Here is a 13,980-nt window from a genome sequence, read left to right as displayed (position 1 = left end):
GTATATACAAACAAGTCTCTTTTTCAATGCGGTGGGGTTCCAGTTTAAAAATATATATAATTGTGCTGCAGTATATTTTCTAGACAACAGGCGGTGCTGTGAGTGGTCCCTACGCTAATACCAAAAATGGGGGAAAAGAGAAAGAAAGGAAAAAAAAAAATATGGAGAATCTTTGCTGGCAGGATGCCAGATTCTCCCTACAACAGTTCCCGCAGAGTGTTGGGCGTCTTGGATTAAATTCAGATGCCGGATGGCTCCTTGCAGATCATATTGAGCTCTCCGCGCTTTTGGGGGAGGTGTTATGGAGACACCATTTTGGAGGTTTTACAGTACATCTGGTTCCTGGCTGGCAGCCCACTTCTACCTGTCCTCCAAACTTGGGACACAAGTTCACACTTCGCCAGACTTTCACTCAACTCCTAATTTCCCCTGGAACAGAAAACCTTTGTGGTCTGAGGGAAAAAGGCTGGGGCTGCCCCTTTTGCAGTCCGTGTTCAGTTTATTTCCAAAGTGGGAAGGGCTACAGCCACAGCTGCCGCTGCCGCTGCCCGTTGCAGCGGGACATTCAAAAGATTTTTCAGTGTTTGTAGGAAGGGAACCGATTCTGTGCACTCAACTCCTGGTTTCCCCTCAAACAAATTTGTGTGGTCCGAGGGAAAAGAGCTAGAGTGCTCCTTTTGCCCTTGGAATTTAGTTTGTTTCTGATGGGGGAGGGGTTATAACTGCTGCCGCTGGAGCAGAATGTTCAAAAGACTCTTCAGTGTTTGTAAGACGGGAACCGATTCCCCCTGCCGGCCACCGCATCAGTGCAGCTCCAGACAGACTTCCAAAATTACAGGATGGATCGGTTCCCAAGCAGAGTCCCTTCCCCTTGAGTTTCTGTCCGAATGCCTGGATCCCTAACACCCCAAACTGGGTCCAAATGTCTCCTGTTTCTGGCCACTAAATTCCGCCCGGAAATCCACGCCTCACCACACTCTCTGCGAGACATGCAAACTCCCCGCGAATTGGGCACAGGAGCCTTTCTTGGGGGAGGGATTGGTTTCTGTCTCTCAGAAAGCAAGCCCTGCAACCTAAGCCGCGGACCTGGCACCGCAGGTGGCAGATGGCACCGTTTCAGCTGCTGCCCTGAGTTTTTTTGGCTGACACACTTCCAATCCAGCAATTCAGCTCTTTGCTGCTCCCCCTGTGCTGCTTATCCACGCAAGAATTTCACGCAGAAGAGATCCAATAAGCCCACTCTCACCTGAAACCACCAGGAGAGTTGACTCAGGGATGCATCTCCTCCGCCATCTTGCTCCGCCTCCACAGCTATCATTTAATAAATAGAAAGAAAGAAAGAAAAAAAAACCCACAGCAATGAAAATAATAATAGGGGAATTCATTTATTTTTAAAGCTAATCTTGAATGGCTGGCATTTGAAGACAAATTAAATGGAGAAAGGATGAAAATTGAAAAAAAAAATTGTGCCAGGTAAAAGAAGCTAACGTCACAGGTTATATACGTGGATTCCTTTCAGAAAACACTTTTAAAATGATGTGACATTAGAAACACAGGACAGAACACTGAATAAGGTATTAGAGAAAAGAGTAGCAGTCAGAAGGAGGGAGATGTGATCATAAACAGACAACACAAGGAGTCACTGTGGTGTTGGAGCTGTTCTGTATCTTGATTGGGAGAGTGAATACATGACTCTAAAAACGTGATGAAAGTGTATAGAACTTGATGCTCACAAATTAATACAAGTAAACTGAGCAAAGCTAAACAGGAGCAGTGAATTGTGTCAATAGCAATATCCCTAGTGATACTGTAGCATAAGTCTTAAAAATGTACAAGAAATTGCTTTGTATTATTCTTCTAACTATTAAACTAAGAAAATGCTGTGAAGGCTATGTTAACCAGTTTGATGAAAATATATCAAATTATATATAAAACCAGCACATTATACCCCATGACTGCATTAATGTACACAGCTATGATTTAATAAGAAAAACAAATAAATAAAATAAAATTACCTCTATACTTTTTAATTTAAAAATTTTGAAATGGCAGATGTGTAAGTACTGTAAGTATTCCTTTATAATCGTTCTTTTGGAAGTCTTAAAACATGACCGCCTTTGTTTATTAGCCATTTGTCTATCTTCTTTAGAGAAGGTTCTATTCATCTCTCTTGCGCAGTGATCTAAGGGATTGTTTGCTCTTTTTTATGTTTATTAATATGAGTTCTCTGTAGATCCGAGTTATCAAGATTTTGTCTGAGTCAAAATATGCAAATATCCTCTCCCAATGTGTAGTCTGCCTGTTTGCTTTGGTTGTTGTCGCCTTTGCTGTACAGAGGCCTTGCAGTTTCATTAAGTCTCACTTGTTTATTTTTGCTGTTGTTGCAATTGCCATCAGAGTCTTTCTCATAAAGTTCTTCCTCAGGCTGATAGCTTCAGTGTTTCCCTACACTTTCTTTGAGGATTTTAATTGTTTTGTATCTTAGATTTAGGTCTTTTATCCATCTTGAGTCAATTTTTGTGAGTGGAGTATTTGTGGTTCCAGTTTCAGTCTTTTACATATGGATATCCAGTTCTCCCAGCACCATTTATTAAATAGGGGTTTTTTCCCCCCAGTGTATGATCTTGTTTAGTTTATCAAAGATTAGGTGGCTGTAGTATTTTTAGTTCACCTCCTGGTTTTCTATTCTGTTCCAAATATGTATGTCTCTATTTTTGTGCCAATACCATGCTGTTTTGATCACTATGGCCTTGTAGTACAGCCTAAAGTCTGGTAGGCTGACACCCCACTCAGCATCCCTAATAATTAGAGAAATGCAAATCAAAACCACCCTGAAATATCATCTAACCCCAGTGAGATTGGTCCTTATCACAAAGTCTCAAAACTGCAGATGCTGGCATGGATGTGGAGAGAAGGGAACACTCACACTGCTGGTGGGACTGCAAACTAATACAACCTTTTTAGAAGGCAGTGTGGAGAACCCTTAAAGAACTCAAACTAGACCTCCCATTTCATCCTGCAGTACCATTGCTGGGCATCTACCCAGAAAAAAAAAAAATCCTGTTATCACAAGGACACTTGTAGCAGACTATTTATCACAGCTCAATTTACAATTGCCAAAATGTGAAAACAGTCTTACCCACCAACTCAAGAATGGATTAACAGGTATGGTATATGTATACCATGGAATATTACTCAGCCACTAAAAAAGATGGAGACTTCACACTTTTCATCACTGGATGAAAGTGGAACACATTATTCTTAGTAAAGCATCAATAGAATGGAGAAATAAGAATCCTATGTACTCAATTCTGATATGAGGTCAATTAAGGTCCTAGTACACTGTGGGGGGTGGGGGTGGAGGTGGGGGTGGGAAGAGCTGAGAAAGGGAAGGGGGGGTCAAGGGATGTGGTACACCTTTTAGGGGCAAGAAACAAATATAAGAGGGTCCTTGTCTAACAAAAGCAATTAATGTAACCTGCTGCTATGTACCCTCAATGAATCCCCAAAATTGAAAAAAAAAAAAAAAAAGGCTTGGCGCCCGTGGCTTAAGCAGCTAAGGCACCAGCCACATACACCTGAGCTGGTGGGTATGAATCCAGCCTGGGCCACCAAACAACAATGATGGCTGCAACAAAAAAATAGCTGGGCGTTGTGGTGAGTGTCTGTAGTCCCAGCTACTTGGGAGGTGGAGGCAAGAGAATTGCTTGAGCCCAGAAGTTGGAGGTTGCTGTGAGCTGTGATGCCACAGAACTCTACCCAGGGTGATACCTTGAGGCTCTTTCTCCCCCCCCCCCAAAAAAAGAGACATGACCACAAATTCTATGGTATACATCTCAGAATAATGGGGTTTACATCCCATCTCTTCGAATCAGGCAGTTCTCTGGCTACTTTGACCTACATCTCAGAATAATGGGGTTTACATCCCATCTCTTCGAATCAGGCAGTTCTCTGGCTACTTTGACCAAAAGAATGAAGGAGATGTGGTATTAGATCACTCCTAAAGATAGGTCAGAAGAAAGCATTACACATTACGCTTTAGCATCCTGGAATACTCTATCTCCTTAGGTTCTCTCCCTCAATGTAAGGCTCTATCTCAGAAATTAGCCAGCATGCTGAGAGAAGTTAAAGCCACACATGCATTTGACAAATAAGAAAGAGGATACAGAAGAGTGTGGAAGTGAAAAAAAATAGGAAAAAATCATGCCTGCAATTTTCTCTAAGATAATGAAAAACATGAAATGATAGATTCAATACCTACAAGCCAAACTCAAACAGAACACACACAAAGAAGGCCAAAGCAAGGTACATCACAGTTAAATTGCTGGGGTGAATAAAAAGATAAAGAAAAAAATTATTGAAAGCAGATAGAGAAAAAATAATATAAAATACAGGGAAATAACAATTTGAGAATAATGGACTTCTTATAAAAAGTAGTAAGAGGCCAGAAGACAGTAAAACAAAATATTTAAAACTATGGAATTAAAAAACTGTCAGATAGGAATTCTCTAACCAGGAAAACATTTTTCATGAGTAGAGGAGGATAAACAATTCCTAGAAAAAAGAAAACAAAAATATTCTTTTGCCGGTCATAACTACAAGAAATGCTACACAAGATTTTTTCAGTCATGAGGGAAAGAAATGATATCAGATAGAAATTCTGATCTTCAAAAGGAATAAAAAGCATATAAAAAGATAAATATATTAGTAAATATAAAAGACTCTTTTTTGATGCCTTTGAAACATATGACTCTTTAAAGCAAATCCTTATTATTATACTTTGTAGTTTACATGTGGATAATACATATGATGCCTACTGTTCAGAAGGTGAGAAGGGTTTAAATGAACCTGTAACACTGCAATGTTTCTACATTTCATAGGAAGGAGTATAATATGAACTTAAATTGTGAAAAATAAAGGATATATATCATAATACCTAGAGGAATCACTAAAAATAATGCAAAGAAGGTATAGCTATAATGATAATAGGGAATTTAACATGAAATTCTAAAAATACTTTCAAAGAATGTAAAAAAAGATGAAAGGAAGAAGAGAATAACAAGACAGAAAAAAAAAAAAAAAGAAAGAAAACAGCTGGCCCAAATTCAAGCATATCAACAATTACATTAAATGTTAACAGATTACTCCAACTAGAGGTTTTTATCAGGAAAAAAAATCCGAACTATTTTCTCTCTACAAGAGACATACATTTTAAATATACAGACATAGACAAATTGAAACTAAGTAGATGAAACATATATCCTCTGCAAATAGGATATGTAAAGCCTAAGAAAACCACAGAAACAATATTAATTTCAGATAAATGTTGAGAAAATGAGAAAAAGGAGATTTTATCTAAATACAAAAGAATCAATCATAGGAAGACATAACAATTATGCATGGGTATGTCCCTAGAAATTAAACTTCAAAAGTCATGTAGTAAATTTTTTTAAAAAATTAAAAAGCAAGAAATAATTCCATAATCATAGTTGAATATTTTAATCTTACTTTTTTAACAGATGATAAAATTCTAGACCAAAAAAAAAATAGAAACAATAGAGCAGGGACTGAAAAACTACAGCTGATTAGCCAGACACCTGTTTTGTAAATAAAGTTTTATGAGAGCACAATCCTACTCATTCATTTACACACTGTCTATGCTGCTACCACATTACATCCCAGAGTTACGTGACTGTGACAGACACCAAGTGTCCTACAAAAGTCTACAATACTTGTAATTCGGACCTTTTAAGATGACAGAGATAAGATGAATAACACTTTTCCTAAATTAAAAACACTATGCCCAGCATCTATAGAATATTTATTTTTTTAAGGTACATAATATATTTCACAAAATTAGTTATCACAGTGAATAAATTTAGAAAAGCTGAAAATACATAGACTATCTTTGGCCAAAATATAATTAAACTAGAAATAATAAGATATCAGTAAAAATCCCAAATATCTGAAAGTTAAACAACCCACTACCTAAATAAGTTAAGAATCAAAAAAGAAAGAGGAAAAATACAACACATTTTGAAAAACAGAGATAAAACATACACCACAAAGACAGATTAACCACTACAAATCTTGCACCTACCAGGATAATATTAGAAAGAATTCTAGACCAGAAAAATCTGACAATTTTGATATAATGTATGAGTTTTTTGAGATGTACAACTTACCAAAATTGAACAAACTGAAAATCCAAATATTCCTACAACTATTCAAAAATATTATTTGTTATTGAAAATCTACCCACAAACAAACAATACTACCAATGCTTACACTGGTGAAGTATATCAAAGATTTAAAGGAAAATAAACTAAACATTAAAAGCATCTTGAGAAAACATAAGATAGGGAAACTTCTACCAACTTATTTAACAAGGCCAGTATAACCTAAATATCAAAACATGAGTAAAACATTATCAAAAAAGGGAGATTTTAATGTTACCTTTTTAGCAGATGATAGAACTTCAAATAAGATATATAAACATATACACAGAAATCCCTAATAAAACATTAACAAATATAGTACAGATTTTTATTTAGAAAAAATCCGACAAAATTATTTGACAATATTTAACACCTATTTTTAAAATAATCTCCCAGTCAATTAGGAATAGAAAAGAACTTCCTCATGTTGATAAAAAGTATCTATGAAAATCTGAGGGTAGCTCATACTTGATAGTGAAAGACGAAATGCTTCCTTGCTAAGGTCAGTAGCAAGAAATAGAGGCCTACTCTTAACACATCTATTCAGCGTTGTTCTGTAGATTACAGACAGCTCTAACAAGATCATATTAAAAAATAAATATCAATTCACAGATGGTATGATAGTTTACATAAAAATCATGAGTATTAATTATTCTTAAAAACCATTATAATTAACTAGTAAGTTCAATAAGGTGGCAGAATACAAAGTTAGCATGCAAATATCTACTGAAAATTGAAACAACTGGCAAGTGAATGTTTTAATATTCCATTTAAGACATCACCAAAAGCCCCACCAAAAAATCTTAGGAATAAATTTATCAAATGACATATATTGGAAAAAAAAATTGAAAACTTAATACTCTTAAAATGTTACTTCTCACAAAATTGACCTATAGATTCAAGGCAACTCCAATTCCAACTCAAGCAAGACTTTATGCAAAAAGTGACATGCTATTTTTAAAATCTGTTGGAAATGAAAAGGACCTAAAATATTCAGAACAATCTTAACGAAGAACCAAGATAAAGTACTTACACTACTGAAATTAGATTTGCGATACAGATACAGTGGTGAAGAGAGTGTGACACAAGCATAAAGAATGAGAAAGCGGTCAGCAAAAGAACAGTTAGAAAGAGAATGGTGCATCCAAGAAGAAATGTCATAGATTTGGATCAAATCTTTGAAAAGCTAAATATGGCCAAACACGCCAAAGTAAATTCAGTCTTACTATAGTGTGGGGAGGATTTCCATTGCGTAAATCTTACTAAAATCAAAGTACTCTGTTTGCTAATATATAGGAAGCCAATACAACATATAAAGATCCTAAAGGTGAAAGATGACTGAAACAACAATAAGGCAAATATGTATGTTAAATAATTTTTCAGATTTGTAAATGAAGGATGCAACATACTTTTGTGAAAATACCAGTGCCTGGAAATTCTGAATTCATTTTATTATTAAACCAGGTATATGCCAGTATGTGGTTCTTACATTATAATCAAGTCAGAAAAGCACCAGTCGTTAATCTTTACTTTGTTATAACAATTCAAATGTAAACATATTGGTTTTTTAAAAAGTTTCTAAAAGATAGAAGTCATCACAGGACAAAATGTTTGTGAAGGTACTCAAATAATCAGATAATATTCCAAAGGAATAAAGGGATTTAATAAAATCACAGACCTATTTTACTCAAAGTTTGATGGTTCAGAGATATTTTATTTGTGTATTTCCATTTACAGCACAAAGTTGATTTTCTATCAAAATTGACACAGGAATGCCAAAAATGAATATCATAAGATTATTTTTAGGAAAAATAAGAAAATGGATCAGAACACATAGGCTTGAACACATATGAGGGCTGTCTGGAAAGCATCTATCCATATGATATGAAAAAAAAGACATACATGGCTAGATACTTTCCAGACAGCCCTCATATCTCCACCTCATACTAAAGAAATTATTCTAGTTCAGGTTTTGTAACTATATAAAAAGTTTAAGACTAGTGAGAGGTAAAAGACATGTTAATCATGTAACAATTAACACAGTACTTATTACCTATAGACTAAGAAATGAAAGAAGAAAAATAAAATTATTTCTATTGGTTCCCCAAAGAAATACTATGTAAAGAATTTAAAATCTTATTTGAAGAACAAAGTAAAAAGTTCTATCCCAAGGAGAAGAGGCAACTCCTAAGGAAATTTTAAATGGAACTATGACTTAATGTATGTATAGGTTGATGACCTAAACTATATTTCGGGAGGCTTACTGTGTATAAACTAAGACATAATTCACCTGTAAATTTACTAGGCAATTGAACACTGATCTCAGTATAAAATACTTACATATTTAGTAGAAAATTTTACAACCATCTACTGTAAATTACTTTATATTCCAAACAAAGTATTATTTTTTATGATGAGTGTACAGCCAATGTAATATAATTACACAGAAGAAAATATTGCCATAAATTTATTGAGCAGGAAGAGTATGTTTAAAATAGTGGGCTGGGCACAGTGATTCATGTCTGTAAACCCCAGTATTTTGAGAGGTGGAGGCCAAAGAATGTCTTGAGACCAGGAGCTTAAGACCAGCCTATGCAACATGGCAAGATCTGATCTCTACAAAAATTGAGAAAAATTAGCCAAGTGTAGTGGCGCACATCTGTAGTCTAAGCTCCTCAATTGAGGAGGCTGAGGCAGATGTACTGCTTGTGCCCAGGAGCTTGAGGCTGCAGTAAACTATGGATCCCACCACTGTACTCCAGCCTGGGCAACAGAGCAAAACCCTATCTCAGAAAAAAGTACCCCCCCTCAAAAAAGGAGAGGGGCATAATTACAGATTTGAAGCAGCCCTCACTTACCTTTCCCAAAGAGAGGAATGAAAGTCGAAGGTGTATGCCTATTTACAAATGGCTCTTCTTGGAAAAAAAGCATTGTAGAATACCAGAGAAGTGACAGGAGACATTCAGAGAGAAGGAAAAGGTGACCGAGCAATCCATTCAAGAAAGAAAGAAACCTTCAAGAAGCATCCACATGTGAGGAAGGACAAGAGGAGAGCCCTGGGGCTTCCTGCTCACCCCATGGACACTATAGGCTGAGCTGTGAGGGGACCCTCACCATCACTGCAAACACTGGATTGATGGAAGAGTTGCTTAGAGTCCATGCATAGACACTGTACTGGAGAACAGGGGCAGCAGGGATCATGGTTACTGGATCCTGGGTACTGAAAGTGATACCATTTTGAGCTTTCAGGTACAGGGCACACAGTCTGCATTGAGCTCAGCTATGAAGCAGCCACCTATGCATCACTCCAACATGGCCAGGTAAACAGCAAGCAGAGCAGACACTCCCTAGGCCATGTACTGCGACTGGAAGCTGAGTGCCCTTCTCCCTCAATGTGGGATCTGAGCAAAGGAAATACCTTAAGTATCACTGACCCACCTCATGGACCATCCATCCAGGTCCTTCCCTGCTGCCATGCCACACCTCTGGCTCTGAGTATCCTGTTGGGCTTGATCCATAGATCAACCCTCAAGGCTGTCATGACTGCAGGAACTTTAGCTCTGGCCAGAGGATCTAGTACTATCCTTGGGCCTTGAAACTCTACCTATGTGACTCCAGTGATCCTGTGTGGCCCACAACTCTGTAGCAAAGATTCTCCAGTACTGTGTGTGGACCCTAAGATTCCACCAACAAGCCTTTTCTGTTTCCACTGAGCCCAAGGTCCAAGACCCCACTAGGTTACCTTCAGCCTTCAGCTGTCATAATGGACCTGATTTTAACAAGCACCCACAGCCCAGATACCCATGACAAATGAATGCCAAGACAGGCTCACCCAGCTGCCACTGTTACCTCTTCAGAGAGCCCCCAAGCAATGAATCTCTACAATGCTAGTCTAGGTTGAGAAGGTCTTATCCAAACTCCAACTTAAGCTTTCAATGATGATCTCAGGAACAACTCACCACCTCACACAAAGATCATCCAGCACCAGACTGAACTAAGGCAATTACAGAGGAATGTAATAAAACAGAACAACTGCATCATAGTCTGTCAGTGCACCTAACCCTCTCTTGTTGGGTCAATATTCCTGAGTAGGGCACAAAAACACCATCTAAGGACCTCCCTTTCTTCTAAGTAGGAGAGTTCCAAACAAAGGAGAACAAGTGTCCTGCAGACTTATCAGCACTGAGGTGAGAGAAAGGGATTCATATAAGAAGAAACCAGCAACAGAACTCTGGTAACATGAAAAAAGAAAAGAGCTCAACACCCATAAAGGATCGCAATGGAATAGGAGTGGATGTAAACCAAAAAGAAACTTCAAAATGTAGGAAATTTAATTAAGAACATGGATGGCAATTAGGATGAATGAAAATGAAGAAAAAGTAAAAACTAACAAAAAGAAGCCCCCCAACACAATTTAAAGAAATAAAAAAAAAAAAGAAAAATCACTAAAATCTAGACAACAAAAGCGAGGATATAATAGAACTTAAAGAAATGAAGAGACATTTAGGGAATTTCAAAACAGCAGAAAGCTTCACCAATACTCTAAATCATGCAGAAGAAAGAATCTCAGAGCTTGGAGACAGGCTCTTAAAATAGCACAATCATTCAAAGATGCAGAACACAGAAGAAAGACAACCAAACAATCACTCAAAGAAATCTGAGACTGTGAGAAATGAACTAACATACAAATTAAAGGCTCCTTGAGGGAGCAGAAAAAACTAAAAGCATGAAAAATATTTTTTCAGGAATTATAGGAGAAAACCTCTCTAATATTGCAAGAAATTCAGACATCCAAAAGCAAGATGATCATAAAGCACCCAGAAGATGCACAGCAAATAGGATATCTCCAAGATATGTCAACTCGGCAAAATTCAAAATGAAGGAGAAAATTCTATAAGCAGACAAATGAAGTGCAAAGAAAACCTGTCAGACTAATGGCGGACTTCTCAGTAGAGACCTTACAAGCAAGAATAGAGTGGTGCTCCATCTTCTGTCTTCTGAAACAGAAAAACTTCCTAAGAATCTTGTATCCTGCAAAACTAAGTTACACAAAGGAATCTGACATTACTCATCCTACAGGAAATACTTAGAATAACATTATACATGGATCAGCACAATAGACATCTATCAGTGTAAAATCACCCCAAAACTAAAGTTCATCACTCTTATAAAAAACATAACCACAAGTTGGGAAAAAAAGCAATAAGGTACCATTGCTACATATCAACACTAACATGGTAAACGATCTGAATGTCCAACTAAAAAGAGATAGGCTGAGTGAATGAATAAAAAGCCAAACCAAAGTATCTGGTGAATTCAGGAAACATATCTAACCCACAAGAATTTGCACAGACTCGAAGTGAAGGGACAGAAAAAATATTCCATAGAAATAGAAACCAAGAGAAAGAAGGTGTAGCTATACTAGTATCTGATAAAACAGACAATAAATCATCCATGGCAGAGAAAGACAAACTGGTCGTTATATAGTGGTAAAGAGAGTGATTCAATAAAAAGACATAACAATCCTAAATATATATGTACATAAAACAGGAGCTTCCAGATTCATAAAGGAAATTCTACTAGAGCTAAGCAAAGAGATAAACAGTAGTATTCAAATTACCAGGACACTGGGTAGGTGTTTGAAGTGTAATTCAATATACTGAGGGTGGTGGGTTCAAACCTGGCCCCAGCCAAATTGCAACAAAAAACAGCCAGGTGTTGTGGTGGGCACCTGTAGTCCCAGCTACTTGGGAGGCTGAGGCAAGAAAACCACCTAAGCCCAAGAGCTGGAGGTTGCTGTGAGCTCTGTGATGCCACAGCACTCTACTGAGGGCGACAAAGTGAGACTATGTCTCTAAAATAAATAAATAAATAAATAAACTTAAAGATTGAAATGGGACTCTACCACTACAAATGGACTTAAAAAACATTTATACAAAATTCAACCCCCCCAAAAGTGAATATACATTCTTCTCATGAGATGTTCTCCAAGGTGTGATTATATCTTTGGCCACAAAACAGGTCTCAACGAGTTTTAAAACATCCAATTCATACCATTACTTATCAGACTGCAGTGGGATAAAACTAGAAAACAATTCCAAAGAAACAACAAAATTTATACAAAGTACTGGCAATTAAACAACCTTGCTGCTAAACAACTATTGGTGTCAAGAATGAAATTGAGATGGAAATCAAAAGATTCTTTGAACTGAACAGCAAAGGGGACATAAGATATCATAATCTATGAGAGTCCATAAAAGCATTCCTCAGGGGAACATTCGTAGACTTAAATATCTACATCAAAAAGATAGAAAGATCTACTATCAACAACCTAATGCCACCTCTCAAAGAACTAGAAGAGGAAGAACAAACCAAACACAACGCCAGCAGAACAAATACCAAAGATTAGAACAGAGTGAAATGAATGGAAAACATAAAGTAATACAGACGATCCTCAAAAAGCGGATTCTATAAAAAGACAAACAAAACTAAATGATCTCTTGCTAAGTTAACCAAAAACAGAAGAGAAAGGACACAAATTAATCAGAAAAGGGCGACATTACAACTGATACCACAGAAATATTAAACATCAGCCATGGATACAAATCAAAGACTCCATACCATACACAATATCTAGAATGGACATAAAAGACCTAGGAATACACTTAACAAAGAAGGTGAAAGATCTCTACAAGAATTAGAAAACAATGATGAAAGAAATCACAAATGGCACAAATGGAAAACACCTATGCTCATAGTTTGGTAGAATCAACTTAAAATGTCTAGACTGCGCAAAGTAATTTATAGATGTAATGCACCTCCCAGAGTAACACTATATTTTTCAGAACTAGAAAAAAATAATCCTATGCTTCATTCAGAACCAAAAAAAGGCCCCAAAGTGCCAAAGCAACCTTAAGCATTAAGAACAACCACCACATGTATTCACTATTAAATTGAAATGAATGAGTACACATGTGCACCAAGGAATAGAAAAGTCAGTGGTAATCATACAGGGAGGACAGGGAGAAAGGCAAAATCCTACCTGCCATGTAAAATGAACACTAACTGTGTGATGAGTATTCTAACAGCCCTGACCTAAGCATTATAAAAGCTATCCATGTAACAAAAATATTGGTATGTAAAAAAGAAAACTAAACGAAATTGCTTCTGAAATTATAGTGTAATTTTCATCCTAAACATAGACAAGAGGATACTGGGTATGAAGCAATATGAAAATGGTCAATAAACATTATAATTCAAGTATGCTTATTACATAGAATGGATAATAGTAACATGGATAATATATTAATATGGACAATAATTATAAACTAATTAGCAATAGCAAATAATACAAAATAAATTGAAAAATCATTCTTCTTTATATAATGAATTATAAATTGCCAAATTTGAAAGCATTTTATAAAGATATTTCTATTAATTTTTATTATTTGTAATAAATAATAATTTATTATTGGGTAGAATTGTATGTTTATTTTTGAAATCCCTAAAAGCAGGGATTCATTGTATTTTATAAATAGCTAAGAAGCTTACAGGGCATTTTCATTCAACTTTTTTTTTTTCTTTTTTCCAGTCTCCCATAACATACCTTAGTTAATCTGCTAGAAGCTTCACAATTACGATCTGTACATGGCTTGGGTCCTTTTTCAGTATCTAGAGATGAAACTGAGAAAATATATTAGATTTTATCAGGGGTCTAATGTTCTTTATGAGAATATTTAAACTAACTTTTGAAAAATGAAAC

At 36.3% G+C, this 13,980-nt stretch overlaps 1 protein-coding gene across 3 annotated transcripts in view; it reads right to left on the bottom strand.

Moving 5' to 3' along the window:
• The window catches only part of ZPBP (zona pellucida binding protein), a 189,023-nt gene that overhangs the window by 57,446 nt on the left and 117,597 nt on the right, over positions 1-13,980 (bottom strand). For all 3 annotated transcript variants that reach the window (XM_003797745.2, XM_023517865.1, XM_023517866.1), the window contains one exon: positions 13,825-13,901. In XM_003797745.2, coding sequence (XP_003797793.1) covers positions 13,825-13,901 — 77 coding nt within the window. The remainder of the gene's footprint in view (positions 1-13,824; positions 13,902-13,980) is intronic.

Source organism: Otolemur garnettii, unplaced genomic scaffold (assembly GCF_000181295.1).
Source record: "Otolemur garnettii isolate 467f Iridium unplaced genomic scaffold, OtoGar3 scaffold00123, whole genome shotgun sequence".
Classification (NCBI taxonomy): Eukaryota; Metazoa; Chordata; class Mammalia; order Primates; family Galagidae; genus Otolemur; species Otolemur garnettii.
Note: the sequence above shows the minus strand (reverse complement) of the source record. Positions and strands in the feature narration are given on the sequence as shown.